The sequence below is a fragment of the Lepidothrix coronata genome, unplaced genomic scaffold (assembly GCF_001604755.1).
Source record: "Lepidothrix coronata isolate B3197 unplaced genomic scaffold, Lepidothrix_coronata-1.0 Scaffold40, whole genome shotgun sequence".
In the NCBI taxonomy this organism is placed as follows: Eukaryota; Metazoa; Chordata; class Aves; order Passeriformes; family Pipridae; genus Lepidothrix; species Lepidothrix coronata.
In genome coordinates this window covers 2,439,661-2,455,626 of record NW_016690220.1, presented here as the reverse complement: position 1 = coordinate 2,455,626, position 15,966 = coordinate 2,439,661, and the positions used below count along the sequence as shown (strand labels likewise).

The following is a 15,966-nucleotide window of genomic DNA, read 5'->3' as shown; positions in this document are numbered from 1 at the left end:
ACGTCATATGTATTAATGGCCCATGTGACTGCATGCCTCTTTGTTCAAGAAATCATGTTAAAAATAACTGAATGTTTGGTATCATCTTTTACTGTGAAATAATCTCCTGTCCTCATTTTAGATCCTCCCTTAGCTAGGAAGAGTCCTTCCTAGCAAAATGCTTAAGCAGATTTTTAACTAAAAGCTTGCCAGCAGCATCATCAATGGCTCAACTCCCTTCTCACCCTCCCCTAAGATCAGACTGCTCAGTCCTACTGTTTTGAGTCCCATCTGCTTTCCAGACAAAGAGAAAGCTGTCACCCCATTTAGGGCTTTGTTCTGTGCTGCTGAAATCAGTAGGTGTTTGGTCTTTGGTTTTAGTGAGTCTATAAAGGAGCTGGTAGCTATATGCTGTGACTGCATCTGTTTCCCACCTGGTACTAAAACTTCTTGTTCCTGCTTTAGGAAGGATGAGCTACTCTCTTCTCTCTGCCCTACTGATACCTAGTGATTAAAAGAAATGGGTAGGAGCAGGAGAGAGAAAGGAAACAGATGAGAAAGTTCACCTACTGAGCCTAAATCACTGTATTTTTATTCTGATACCTCCCTAACATGCTAGACGGGTTCACTAATACTTTCCGCTTTGGTAACATCCAGAACTCTTGAGAGGAGATAGAAACTCACACTAATTTTTTGCCTTGCTACATTTGACTCTTCAAGATGTGTGCAGAAATCAAGGAAAAGGAGAAAATCCAAGTTTTGGCAAAAATCATTCTGAGACTGTAGAAGAATGAAAATGTTTCTCAGGATCTGTGACTCTAGATTCTATCTCTTATCTACAAGACCTTCATCCCTCATGTTATTGCTCATAACTTTTAATTCTAACATGTCTATGTGAAAGTTAAAGCACTCTCTTCTTTAGCTAATAGACTAAAGGTAAATACAGTAATAAAGGTAAATACAAGAAAAATCTTCATATGAAAGGCATACTCCTCTCACCATATTGTATTCATCTCTGTATTTACTGAAATTTCAGAATAGTCATTCTGGAAATATTTTTGTTACCATTTCAGCTGAAGGACTGGGCTATAATTTAAAAACTTTGAGGAATTATTACCCAGCTGTGTTTTAGTTAATTTTCAGAAAAGAAGGGATTATGTTTATATATAGAAGTCTTTATATAATTAATGTTAATTTGCACATGTTAATGAAGATGATTACTAGCAAAGCATTGTAGTTTTGTTCCTGCTGATTTCGACAGATGAGTTGAATAACATTCTGCTGTAATCAATGTAACATAATTTGTCCCTATTTTTTCTGTGCATTAACAACTATTTTACTAGAAGGTTTTTATTGAAGCCAAGGCATGATGACAGATTCCCAAGTGGGCTTTGTCTGTCAAATAACTCAATGTATGTTATTTTATGTATTACTATTACTCTGTAAAATAGCATGACTCACTACTATATGAGTCACTGTGAAAAATTACAGACATCTTTTTGGCTGGAAGTAAGTTCACAGCAAAATATTCAGTAAGCCTGACTTGCTATTCATGGGTTCACAACTTCTGATATCTTTCTTTTTGTCTGCATTAGAATGATAATATTAACTGTAGAGTCCTGACACTATCATGCCTCAGAAATCAGCTGAAGTAGTTAGTAGTAATGGGAAACATATTAGAGAAGTTTTATATAGCTGCTGTGCCTGTCTGTACCCCAAAGGGCTGCTTGTCCTGGGAAAAGGGCACACACACGTAAACAGCTGGTAGGGAAAAATAGGGTGGCATCATCCTCTCATACACCTCCTGCAAGTTATGATTCTTCTACTCTGCATACACTGGTACTTCTAGATAGAAGTGACTTACTGACACTGAGCCACAAATCTGTACTGTCCATGTAGATGGCAGTCTTCAGATCAGGGAAACAACTGTATTAGGAGATTCTCCCTGTTCAGATAAATCCTTCATTGCAATAAGCTTTTCTCACTTTTTTTATTTTTTGATGTCCTTAACCACTAAGTGAATCTTGGTAAATTTTTTGTTTACTGTGGACAGCTTTTGGAAATCTTCCGTGTCTTTGAGATTTGAGCCTCTAGTAATTTTTCTTTGGAGAGGCTGCATGAATTCCTAGTGCTAAGATATGCAGCTGATACCCACTGGATGAATAATACAAATATGTATATATGTCCCTGTATATGCCCAGGGAGGTGGTGGAGTGACCGTCCCTGGAGGTATTTAAGAAGAGACTGGATGTGGCATTTAGTGCCATAGTCTAGTTGATTAGGTGGTGTTAGGTCAAAGGTTGGACTCGATGATCTCAGAGGTCTTTTCCAACCTGGCTGATTCCATGATTCTAATTCTGCATGCTCATACAGGCCACCAAACTCACCACAGGAGATAGAGGTGCTTGCTCGGAGTTATCGTATCTTTCCAGATGGAACAAATCAAGCTCACCTCAGCACGTGCTGAGGAAATTATATGGAACTGGGTTTACTGAATAGCATCTCGTTCCTTTAATGACTTTGTCCCGTTGTGGAGCCAGCACATGTAAGTTAATATGCTGGAGTTCATTCCCTTCTGGGCAGCAACAGAAATGTTTGCTAAACTCCAAATAGTAAAAAATGGACAATGTCTTGGTAACAGTAGAGGACTGAAGCTACTGGTATCATTGAGGCGCTTGTTTGGAGAGTGTACAGCTGACACAAGCACAAGAGCCTCTTTTGTCTACAGGATGTCTGCTGTTATTGGTGAGGAATAATGGATCTAGGTCCAATCCCAGAGAAGCAGATAAGGTCCAAAAAAATAAATGAACTATACAAGTCTGCTCTGAAAACCATTAGAGGCCAGTACTCATAGGACTATTGCATTCATTAATTTCAGGTAGAACTACAGTGAAAAGAAATCTTTAATTGAGCAGTCTCTACAGAACTTGGCAAAGGTTTCTTTTGCCATTTGTATTCTGCATAGATCAAGTACGATGGTACAAGCCTAACTTACTATGTTACAATATTATATTTCAGTTAGCTTTAACTAACTGCAAGTCAACCAAAAAAAAAATGCATGAATCACCATCCTTTTGAAATACACTTGCTGGAAGATGACTCTGTGCTTTCATTCACAGGAGGAAACCGAGTGTCCTTCATCTCTCTCTGTTATCAAAGAGATGACAGCAGGTGAAACTCTAGAGGACGATTTTTTCCCACCTGATGATCTGTCTTCTGATGAAGAATATTATATAGAAGAAAGCAAAGCAACCAAGTTCAAGAAATCAGGCATGAGGCGCATTGATGATATCAAAAAGGCATTTTCAAGGGAAAATATCCAAAAGACAAGACAAAATTTTGGCAAGAAGGTAAACAGGCTTCAAACTAGGATAGTGACCCCTGAGAGGAGAGAGAGGATCAGGCAGTCAGGAGAGAGACTGAAACAATCTGGGATAAGGATGAAGAAAACCATTTCACAAGCTGCCCCAACAAAGGAGATGTTCAAGATCCATAAAAAAAATAAAGAACGAACAGGAGCCGAAGGTCAGGAGGGGATCCAGGAAGCCGGTGTACACATTGCTTCTGAGCTCACAGCAGCAGAGCCCTTCACTGAAGAAATCTCTTACACAGAAGTGATCACTAAGGTAAAGAAAGACAAGAATGGTGCAACAAAAAGTGCTTCCCAGTCAACTGAAATAGGAGTGACTCTCCCAGAAGTTGTTCTTAAGCAGGAAAGAAAAGAAGGAGAAGGAGGTGATGATGGCGTCCCTTTGCTAGACTTAAAGCAATCAGCATAAGGAATCAACGAGCAAACACACCATACTGTCCTTACTGAACAAGAGAGAACATAGTATGTACTCACTCAGCTTTTGAAAAATGTGTGAATTCGTGTTATATCACAAAATGTGTTGGTGTTGTTCTATCATTTACACAGATGTCTCTAGTGTTGTCTTCCTGACAAGAGTCAAGCCATGCAAACTGAATGAAGGGGCTCCCCCTCTGTCTTGGCGTGTGCCGATAGCCATCATTAACCCAAATGGAACTCACAATGTTAAAGGGAGATGGAAATCTGCTGCATTTTCAAGATTGATTTAGCAGTCACTTTACAGCCTAATCACTCTCATCGTTTTATGTACAACTGTATAAAATTTATTTCCATTATCTTATACCAACTCATCTAATCAGAAAACAGTAACAAAGCTATTACTTTGTATTAGCAAAAGGAAGTACTATGGAAAATGTCATTTAGCTATACAAATATTATCATTAAAGGGCCCTCACAGAAATGGCTGAGGATATTCCTGCTTTATCCAAGGTATGAAAAAATGGGGCAGGAATGATAAGGTTTAGAGTAAATTCTTTCTTCTTATTGGAAAAGAGAAGCTCCTGAAATGACTACAAATTATTTCCAGAGTTCTGAAACAGGAAAGTCCACTGTAAGTAAGCAATGCATTTTCTGCTCTTATGGAGAAAGAATAAAAAGAAGAAGAAATATTCAATATGGAATAGCAGGAGGAAAAAAGAATTTCGTGTTTCAAAAAAATGAGATTGTGAGAAAGGCAATGGTATGAAGCAGTGAAAGTGGAATAAGATGAATGCACGGGTTCTGGATAAATAGAAAGAAAAATTAGAATATTGTAACCGAAGTTTCCTTGAGTTCCTTAAACAAATTATTATTCTATACATAGGATCATAGGGCTTATGTGCAAAACCGACCAGACAAGGGAATTATTTTGTTTTCTGCTCTCTGTGCTTTTTCAGAGCTGCACTGCAATTAAAATCTATTCTACAAAGTCACAGATGTACAGGGCCAATCCATAACCCAATTCTTTTTTTCCGATCATCATCATTATCGACCAGCCACAGCCTCAGGGATTATGAGACAGACACCCTTTGGAGTATGGAATGCTGTTTATTTGCAACACTCCAGAGCCAGTGCCCTGACATCAGATATGTTTGTAAACATGACTGTACACTGATATGGGGTGCAGGACTGTATTGCTCTCTTCATTCTTAAATGGAGTTGCCTTCAAAGCACTTATCTAAAGCAATGTTAGTCATTACTATCTGTGTGAAACTTGTACAATATTGCCAAAAGCTGTATGATTGTATTTAATATCTCGGATTCATTTTAACAGCAGAGCATAACTTGGTTATCTATATACATTGTTTGAAGACTCCTAGCTAATTGTTAATCTCTAATTTAAATACAATTAGTTTGATTTCAAGTATTCTGCCTGCCAGTTCTTTCATTTAGTCTGGTGTACATCCCATTTGAAGTGAAACAGCTTTAACAATAATAACTAGGGAACACTGGTTGTGGAAGGTCAATGTTATACTATGTCAGTGACTTTTCAAATCAAATTAATGTTGTCAGATTGGGAGCAGCCACTCCACTGCATGGAAGAGCAGGATAGGGCAAGAGAGGGAGTCAGGGAGAGGAAGACATTTCTTTCAACAGTAAATTGTACATCTCTGCTCTCCTGTAATTACATGCAAAAAGAAAAAAAAAAGAGGTTTTGCTTATAGGATAGACTGGAGGTTTTGTTTGGTGTGTTTTTAGCAGTTACATGAAGTCTTTCTGGAATCAAGTGACTTTATGTTTTTCTTCCAGTTCCATATCAAACTGTAGCTATCTTCAGTGAAGTACTGATTTGTCTTGTTCTTCAGGAATATGACCTGCATTCTGTTCTGCAAGATTTGGCATTTTCCTAAACTAGCATACAAGGTTTAGTTATGGAAATGAAAATGTTGCAGTTCAAGTAAGTTATTTCCTTGCATTTTTATACAGCAGAACACTAAGTGCTAGAACATAATTGCCTATAGATTTTCTTTATATAGCATTTAGTGTTCTCATTTTACTTGACAAAGAAAGGAAGCGATGCAGTTTCCAATCAAAGTTAATTTACTCCATGTCCCCTCATACAGGTAGGGGATGAGGAGAACGCTATGGTTTGCAACCTCAGTTTCTATGTAACAGTACAACCTTTTGCTGCTTGAAGTCTCTATCTTTTTCATAATTTCCAAGATCAATGATTGTGAAGCCAAATCCTTCAGCCTTCTCAGAAACAAAATTCTCAATGAAATTGTTTGACATACAGCTGTATTGGAGGGAGGCCTGCTGTATATTTTTTTGAACAGTTGGTGTCATTTGGAAAGATAATCTTGCGGGCACTGTTGCTCCTGGCTTAGTAGAAGAAAGGCACCCTGTTCCTGTCTACTCTGTTTTCCAAGAAGAAAGCTGGCACTTTCCACTTAGTTGTGGGTGGGAGTGTGAATATCAAACTTCCTCATGGAAAGAGCCCTGTAATTGCTAACTGCAGAGTAAAACTGGTTATGGGAAGGGATGAACTACTTTCTGAGACACTAGCTGAAAGTAAAATGAAGTGTTTATACAAAAATTGAAAGTGTTTACAAGGAGACAAAAAGCTATTAACAAAACACCGACTGCAAGCCCTTCTTTCATAACATCCAACAGCAATTTCTTTTGCTTTGAATTTGCGCTATGAAAAAAACCAAACACGTTTTCTGCCAATAGCTGTCTGTCTATTAAAAAAGAAGTAGCAATCACCCTTCAGTTACAGGGTAGAGAGCAATGGTGGTTAACACAAAAATAACTTCAACCATTTCAGGTGAACCTACTCCCAGAAATGGCCTGTGTGTCATTTTCTATTTGTTTTTAACCTAAACTCATGCAAAATGCAGAATAAAAAACAGTTAAGAAGTTTGAGTTTGTAGGATTCTGGCAGTAATGCAAATGAAATGAGAGCTGAACTAGTGTTCGGATGTGTTTACTGAGAAAAGTTTCAAAACCTTTTTCGCACTAATAATGAGGTGCGTGCACAGTTTCCTTATAAGGGGATACAGGTTTAGAAATTAGTTAATATGTGCAAAGGCCACTACTTGTGCAAAGATAAACATGCCTGATTGTACAGCTTCTATGATCATTTACATAAACAAGTGACTGTTAAAGAAAATGGTTGTATCCATTAGTAAAAACACCCAGTAAGTTTACAAATACAAAATCAAAGGAACTGTGCATTGGGATATATGCAGATAAACATAAAGTTTTACCATATGTTTAATTCTCTTGCCATTACAGATTTAATAATGCTATGGATGATAAGTTTTTAACTACAAAGTTGAACTTAAAAATAATTGTATTATATTATGAAAAAATCTTGTATTAAGAAAAAAGAACATCTACAAAAGAATGACTATAAATGTTAGAGCAGTTGTCACTATCATTTTTTCATAGTGATTCCATTATGAGCAAGTTATTTGATTATATTATCACTTGGTTTGTAACAGTTGCCAAATTTTACATCTGCAAATGTTTTCCCTCTGATAATCCCAGGATAAATACATTTAGTATTTTTGCTGTGAACAGAGTAAACTGATCTATGTGCAATTAACATAATATCTATACATCATTTGTTGATTCCCGCACCCCTACGAGAAGGTAGCCACCACTTTGACAATAACAATGCAAGCCCTACTGGCTGCAGCTAAATCTTACTAGGTTGTTCTTTTTTTAATAGCTATCTGTCCCTATTTTGTACTGCAGAGCAGTGCAACCCCCCTTAAAGTCCAATGATCAGGATTCTGCACTGTTTTCAGATATAAAGAGAAAATGTATGTTAGATCTGTTCTCCGAGGCTTTTTGTAGACAGGGCAGGAGTACACATTTCCTTGTTGCTTCTTTGGGTCATTTAGTGCTGTCGTGCTAACAGCATACACGTGGACCACAGGAAGGCTTGTGAACAGCACCTGAGAATGTTGAAAGAGACACAGGGCTCAGCATTAGAGAAGCAGGATAGCGAATCTGAATCTAAACACTAGAACTAGACTCAGTAAAGGCCTTCAGCAAAAGTGCCAGTGACTCAGCAGAGGTACATGCAAGAACAGAAGTCCTACGCTTGCTACTACATTGACTCTAAGCCTGTGGCAGCTCCAGGACAACAGACATCAGGAAGCCTGATGGAAGGAAAGGAAAGCAGTGGAAAACTGCATGCCATGGAAGTAGATGGAAAAATGACAGCGTGGTTCTAGGAGGGAGAGCAACCATTGTCTTTTTTCCCATCCTTTGCCCCATTTTTCCCTGAACAGTGATGACAGCATCTAATCATTACTCCATAGCTAGATTTTAAATCTGCTTAGTTACTTCAGCAAAATGTAACTCCATGCATGGATAACTGAGCATGAGGTCAGAACTAATACCCTTCCTCATATTAAAAAACAAACACCAGGGATTTTTAGTCAACCAAACACTGACCTCCATACCAAACCCAGGCCAGGGCTTTGGGACTTCTGGTAGGGTCCTACTTGGTCAGTCAAAAGAAGACTGATTATGGCTTGCACTATTTTATTTGAACATAAATGTGCTTCTAGTGAAGCCAAGAAGCCCAGCCTCTGGTCTGATTTAGTGCAATGCATCCTAAATTTATTTTCCGACACAAGTCTTTTTGTTTGCTTCTTGTTTGCTTAGTGGGTAAACACTCTGCCCTCTTCTGAGCCCTGCTAGTGTTTTACCCTCTGAAAACCCATTGTGAAACCACTGCTGCAGGTGGTCAACGTACTTCCTGGTGTTCTGTGAGCATACTGTATTATTCTACAGTCAGTCATACTCATTTGATCCTTACCTTTGGTGGTGACTCGATCAGCTTACTGTTTCTGCGGTCCCAACCTGCCCCTTCGAGGTAAAGGCCATAAATGTAAACCCCACCGATGTCAGCAGGAGGAGGGCCAACAACATCTTCTTTCATCATCTTGGTCACTTCATTGTGTAAAACAACACTGTCGAGTGCCCACCCTTTTGCTAAATTCATGCGAGTTGTCTCTTGCCTCATAGCCGTTAGGAATCCCTAAGGAGACATAGAGGAATACAACATAGAGAATTTTTTTAAAAAGCCTTGAATTTAACCATCTCCATTTTTTTTTTCCAGTGTAAGTGACATCAGCTATACAAAACCTTGTCCCACAAAATTTCATATACATATAAACTAAATTCAGTAGTGTAAATTCAATGCTCTCCTACACTTTCCCAGTACCATTCATTCTTACATAATTGGTGTGCACATGCTGGTGCTAAGAAGCCACCAAGTTGGCTTATTTAACATATCAGAAGCTGCCTGTATAACTTGCCTCACATGCCTATTTTACAACCAAACAGATGGAGAGAGGTTTGCAAGGCTGCCAAGTTAATGTGTTTTCACAGGTTCCAGATACAGGTAATTTTTAATTTCTGTAACACTGGCTATATTACTCACCTTTTCTTATACCAACATTGTAAAAAATACTTTTCAGTGAACAAGTAATGAAGCATTTTACAGAATACAAAGGAAGTATGATCTGGAATCATGAAATTACTGAAATGCCTCTGACACTTTGCTCAGTGAAAAGTCTTTATATACTACAATACCATACTATTTCAGACAACAGAAAGATAAACCCAGAGCACTTCATCACAGAATGAAATTTAACTCCCTTCTAAAGAGCTCCAAACTCATGATATAGTTACAAGCTATCAAAAGACAAGCCAGGCTGAACATTCTTGTTAGCTTCTCTGATACAGCTGTCCGTGTGCACATACACTGCAGTAAACGGGAAGAGCCTTAGTCCTTAGACATGGGAGGGTAGACTCCTTTGCCCTTCCAGTGGTCATGCTGTAGATGTGCATCTTATTTTACCGCATGGAAACCCATCTGTGTAGCCAAGAGATGAATGAATAAATCACAAAATTGAATATTCAAGAGCAATGGAAAGGACAACTAGGAAAGAATAATTTTCACAACAGATTTCAGAACAGGGAATGAAAGCATCTAGAGACATGGAAGGGGGGATAGAGAGCCACATGAGGAACGGACAGAGGTGGGAATTAGAGAGCCAATAGCACAACTAGGAAGAAATCAGGAGCAATGAGGGACTTGAACAAGCTTTTTATTTTTCTTCAGTATTCACAGTGCAGGATGCTGATGCTCTGTGGAACTACTGTTAAGGGCAAATGAATGGAATGAAGCCAGATGTGGAAACACGGGCTATTAGCTACTGAATGCAGGGGCCAGTATCTGGCTGCTAGGGCTGAAATGCTTGTTGCATGCACTAAGCTTGGTAACCACACAATACCCTTTAAGTTATGAGGACGTGAGATGACTTACAGGAACTCAGATGTTTCTGTTGAGACACTGGTTGCTTCTCATTAATTTAATCCCAGAGACCCCAGGATAAGTGTTTTAAAGTAGTTTTGTGATGGCACAGATAATTGTAATTGCGTTTGAAGTAGTTGAGAATTCTGGCATGTAGCTAAGGGAGAGAGGATTAAAGGCCAAGTTCTTCTATCAGAAATGCCATTAAATGGAAGCAGAATCCTTGTAGTAATTTGTGAAATTTTAATTTGTAGAAACATACTAGAACCAATAGTTTAAAATACATGAAGTGTTCACTGCCAGAAGGCCCCAGAGGGCTACTGCATCCCAGATAAACTGAAATATTAAAGAAAGAAGAGCCTGAAGAGGACAGGACAGAGCAATGACTGTATTAAGGGAATCAGTTCAAAGGCACCATGGAAACACTGGGAAAAAAGTAAGCTCAGAGCTGTGAGTCGTCTTCAGGGATAAGGTTTAGATAGCAGATTATTCCTACAGAAATGGCAGGACCTATATGCTGTCTGCAGTGGGACTTTTAATGATTATCTGCTCATTTGAATGAATCCTAGACAGTGTTTAAATACTACAGCTGTGAGCTGGAGGCCCAGCTGGGTGTCCCAGAGAAGGTGAATGGTACAACAAAGAGCAAGACACCATCAGGTGGCTTGAGGTGTCACTGTACAGCTGAGGGCTTGGCTCACCCCAAAACCCTCTGTCAGGGACATAATGGACCACTTGCAATGACATTTGCTTCGATTTCTGGTAATCCTTGCCTTTTTTTTTCTGTTTGGTTTGGTTGGTTTTGTTTGTTTGCATGCCTCACAGTACTTAAAATCTATATATAGGACAAGTGACAGCAACTGGATACAGAGATTCAAACAAGGAAACAATAAAACAGTGTCAGCCACAATCTGGAAATTGGAAGGTAGAAATGAGATATGCCTAGTGTCAAGTTTTTAGATGAAAAAATCCAGTAACAGATTAACTTCACTGAGGGAGGTAAATTCATGGCACTTCTTGTTTTGTTCACCCCAGTTATCTTGACCCAGTGCAGACACACAGAGGGAATCAGGTTTCTTTTACATAGAAGTCTGAGCCAGCCATCATTTGTATCACTAAAAATAAAGATTAACTTCTGTGAAATTATTGAATTTATCCTAGTGTATAAACAGTCCTAGAAAAGGCAGAGTCAGGTATTATATTAGTTTTTATTGCCAGAATGCCTCATTTTCCCAGTGTTATAAATCTGCTTTGTTGTCTCATGTTATCCATGGCATTTATCCATTGACTATAAAACAAACAGTAAGATATATGCAAGTAGGCAAATTACTTAGGAGCTGTATTTCATCTTACAAATGAAAGGATTTTTCTGACAACTTCTCAGGTGTTACAAACAAGCCATTAGAACTGCAACACTAATACCTCATCACCTCAGCTTGTTTGAGAAGAAGAAAATCAATTTTCTTAACACACGAAATACTGATTTTAAACACAGCAATATGACTATTAACAAAATAATAGTTAATTAATTAGAAAATGAATATTTTCTCAGGTGAATTTCTTTTAGAATGAGCCAATCCCACAGCCTGGGCTACAGAAAATTAAGAATACCACAATAACCATCTGATTCTTAGGCTTGTGATTGCCAGCACAAATAAATTTTTAAATCTCTGCACAGTATATATTTAGGAACTTTTAGAACCAGGGGTTATGAAGTGTTTAATTTTTGTATTTCTAGAGGCTTTCTCACTTACTGTGGTCTATTAAATCACAGTTTGTTTGAGGACACTTTACAGTGATTATTTGGCAGCTCTTTCGAAAAATCCACCTATATGGATCCAAAAAATTGTAGGATGCCCAATCTGGGGTGGCAAAATTTCAGGCACAAACCCAGAGCACAAAAAAGCCAGCTAAAATGGCCAGTACAAAATCTCTATTAGCTCTTGCTCATCTGTAGTGCAAAAGCAAACACCAACTCAAAAAACACGGAACTGTAAAAGCTTGTTAGGATTGCATCCAGACTGATCATTGCAAAAGTTACTTTGGAATATTTTAGAGTGCTGCTATCAGTGTGTTGCTAGCAAACCAAGTATGGAAGCATAATCATTTTATTAAAACTCCTACTCCTTTCCCTCACACTTGGGAACCTTTTGCTCAGGGGTTCTGTGAGCACACTTTCATGCTATAAAGTTGTATCTGCAGACAGCTGACACAGACATGATAGATGATAGATAGATATTTCCCAGCAGTAGTCCTAGAGAATATTTGCCACTGTTGCTTTCTCTATTCTAGGCAGCTGTTTTAGCTAGCTTCTGCATGGCTAACAAGTACTGAGATTAAAATAGATCTTCAAAATAGCTTTTTGCTAAGACTTCACAGAAACCTGTTGGCTGGATACTCTCACAATGACTCATTTCCACAACTTACGCTTCCCACAAACATCTGTGAATCACAAAAAGCTTTAATGAATGTGGACAGCTTTGCAAAGTCTATACATCATCTAGGTATGTATACTTTACTTCTTTTAACTGTGCTCTCAGCTGTTCCCTTTTTTGTGTTTGCTTTCATGCCAGGTTTTTATTTTAGATGGTGCAGACGAGGGGCTGTGTTTTTTATATGTCTCCACAGATCATGTCTGGCACAATTCTGGGGTGGTATAAATAACAAACCTTCCATTTCAAGGAACTGATTTGCAAGGATTGAGAGCCAAGTCCAAATCTCTTCTTCCTGTGTCAAAGTTCTGGAACTTACCTTGTTTTGTACTTAAAGGTATTTTCATGCAATAAATAAGAAACAGGTTACTGTAACAGAGGAGGTGGAAGATTACACTGAAATGTGTAAATATGTACTTATCCAATTTCCTTACTATAATTAAAGCATTTCATTATTTCAGTAGCATTATTTTTGTCGAGCAAAATTTTCTTCAATAGATGTTGAAGATAATTTATCCTATATTTATGCTAAAAATTTAATTTAGATTACACTTCATATAGTCAATATTAAGTCAGCTTGAAGTTCTCTCAAGGTCTAATTTAACTGTTACATAGAAGATATAAAGGTCAATCTGGCAATCTTACCTGTGGATTAAAGAAACCTGTCATCCAGAACTGGTTTGGACGGCCATCCTGCAGCCAGCTGCTGAATTGCTGGTTTCTTTCAAGAAGCTCAGTAAACCAAAATCCTAAAGTAGTTGACTCCCAGGAAATCCTAAGCCACAGTTTTGGAATTCTAGCATCATACATATTATCTAAAGCATCTTGCAATTCTTCTGACATAATTATGGTTCCTGGAAGATAAGTAAAACGTTCAGAATGAACTTTCCCTTAGCTTGCAAAGGCAATTAAACTTCCAAATGACATTCTGAGTCTAATAAACCCTCTTTTGTTGTGCCTTAATTGCACACCTGTAGCACTGCATTCTTATCAGTTTGCAGTTAATTTGCTCAAAATTATAAGACTTGATTCAAAGTTAAAAGTGATAAGATAAATTATATTTCTTCTGTTGTTTTGATCAGAAATAAAGATATGTTTCTTAAACAACTCCTTCTTCCTCACACACATTATTTATATTGATTATATTCACAGTGTGTATGGAATGTGATTAATAATTTAAAACTTTTTAATATATTTTAATGGTTCCTACATGCATGATCAATGATAGAGATACACTGTGTAACTCATCTATATCCTAAGCATGTACTGACAGTGATTATATTCATGATTCACTGTTATTAATGATAACTTTGTACATTTCCATTATCAAGATTCTCAGTGGGAAAGTAGTAGGTAGAATAAAGCTAGAGGCAAGATTTTTTTCTATTTTTTGGCAGTGGCAGCATGTACTCACATATTCCATTTCCATGCCTAGTATTGTTCTTCCCACTAAAACGTTGGCATTTACTAAGACAGTGATTTGTCAGTGACACTCACCATTCCATATGCCAGAAGTTCCTACATCTTATCAGTCTATACTCTCAATAGTACTAAAATCTGGCACATGGCCATGTTTCAGGATAACTTCTCTATTCCAGAAACTGGTTCTATTATTCTCCAGGTATGGTCTGGCAGCCCCTATACCCCTGGTCTGGTACCCCCAACTTTTATTAAATGTTCATGTAATACCACTGTTCAATGTATCAATCATACACACAACTGCTGTAATTGACACCAAGATTACATGAGATACCAAACAGATACAGGGGGCTTCCAGCACAGAACATGTAAAAGAAAGGGAAATGGTCTGGGTGACTGCAAAGAAGAACTGCAATGATCCATCCAAACATACCTTTAAGGAAATGTGGCCTGTAATAAGTAAGCATTTCAAATCCCTTCCTTCTATTGGGGTTGGCAGGGCCCCAGTTCAGGTGAAGGAAAAAAATATCCAGAAACCAAACTCCAGCTTTTAATTTTGAAGAATACAGTGGCCAACCTAAACACTCATACAACAGTGTGGGAAAATCTGGTACTTTCTGCAATATATCAATTGCAAATAGGCTTTGATCTCTTCTAGCAGGTAATGAATGTCTGTTCCCATTTATATGCACCTCTTTTTGTGCAACAAATGCTAGGAGAAAACCATCAACCTTTACAAAATTTTAAATATTAAAAAATACTGCCTATCCTGCATTCTCTGTAACTGCTTTGTAATCAGGCTCAGAATAACATTCTGGGGTAAGAGTCTTTTATAACACAATTACTAAACCTTCTCTTTGGGTATTAATCTTCTCTAGTATATAACTGAAAGAACCAACATTTAAGAAAGAAGCCACTCTGTGTCTTCTCCACTTTGCTTAGAGAAACCTAATATTACACCATACACTTTATTCACCCTTTGGAGACAGAAAAAGTGGGAAAAAAAAGTCATGCAGTGCATGTCGGTTTTAACTTCAGAGCAACCGTAGTGAGGGCACAAAACAAGTGAAAAGCATCCTGTTTGAGCCCTGGGGATCATTATCATTGAATTGAGAGAGAAAGAACTCTTTCATCTCTTGTTCTTCCTTGTTTTGAGGCTGATACAGTCAACTTTCTCCTTTCCTTCTCTGTTCTTCTGGGCAGGCTGGAGCTTTTCAAATAGGGAGATACAACCAGCCTCTGCCCTGGGGTATTGTGAAATCCCTTAGGATGTCTGCCTGTTATGACTCAGAGCAGCTGTTGAGAAGACTAAGCCAAAATGTTCTTGAGGATGAGGTATGTTCACAGCTCTGGCCATGCCCATATAGCTGCATAAATATTCCTAGTGAGTGGGTGTCATCTCTGGCAGTAGGCATGCAGTGCTTGAATTTCAGCACTAAATGACATCTGTGGGTGTTGGGATGCATTCCTGCAGCTAAAATACTTTGATAAAAATAATTTTAAAAATAAAATAATTGTCAGAAATAAGATCAGTATTACAGGAGAAAAACAATGGCATCTTCCCGGAGAAAGATGATACAGGTGTTTGAAAAACTGTATTTGATAAATTGAATTAGTAGTACAACACCATAGACTTCTCATGTTTAACTTCTGAGAAGCTCAGAGCACTGGACTATATGAAGACACTGAATGTCCTATGAATTTAACATGACAAGCTCAAATATTCTATGGATCAGACAGGCCAGCTGTTTATAACTTGGTTATTTGCAGGGTTACTTTGTGATATTCCCTTTCTTGAATGTGAAAGCCAATCTGAAAATGACTGATGAAGGGTCAAGTCAGTTAAAGACATTAGGGCATTTCCATGCTTCAAAAATAAAGTGTACTGTAACAAGAGTGTTTGCACAGTATACACAGTTTGGAAATTAGGATTTCCCTTTTTCATTGCCCTAAATTTTTGCTATCGCCCTTCTAAACCACATCTAAATCTATCCAATTGCTGAGTAGTG

At 38.0% G+C, this 15,966-nt stretch overlaps 2 protein-coding genes across 2 annotated transcripts in view; one reads left to right on the top strand and one right to left on the bottom strand.

Annotated features, from left to right (window-relative positions):
- The window catches only part of MURC (muscle related coiled-coil protein), a 15,875-nt gene extending 10,683 nt beyond the window's left edge, over positions 1 to 5,192 (top strand). Inside the window, exon 2 of the mRNA XM_017813240.1 lies at positions 3,099 to 5,192. Within this exon, the coding sequence (XP_017668729.1) occupies positions 3,099 to 3,758 (660 nt within the window). The 3' untranslated portion in view covers positions 3,759 to 5,192. The remainder of the gene's footprint in view (positions 1 to 3,098) is intronic.
- A 1,714-nt stretch (positions 5,193 to 6,906) lies between these two features.
- The window catches only part of LOC108496486 (dynein heavy chain 5, axonemal-like), a 147,086-nt gene continuing 138,026 nt past the window's right edge, over positions 6,907 to 15,966 (bottom strand). The window contains exons 70-72 of the mRNA XM_017813239.1: positions 13,184 to 13,392; positions 8,604 to 8,825; positions 6,907 to 7,731 (exon numbers count right to left, since the gene is read on the bottom strand). Of these exons, the coding sequence (XP_017668728.1) occupies positions 7,513 to 7,731; positions 8,604 to 8,825; positions 13,184 to 13,392 (650 nt within the window). The 3' untranslated portion in view covers positions 6,907 to 7,512. The remainder of the gene's footprint in view (positions 7,732 to 8,603; positions 8,826 to 13,183; positions 13,393 to 15,966) is intronic.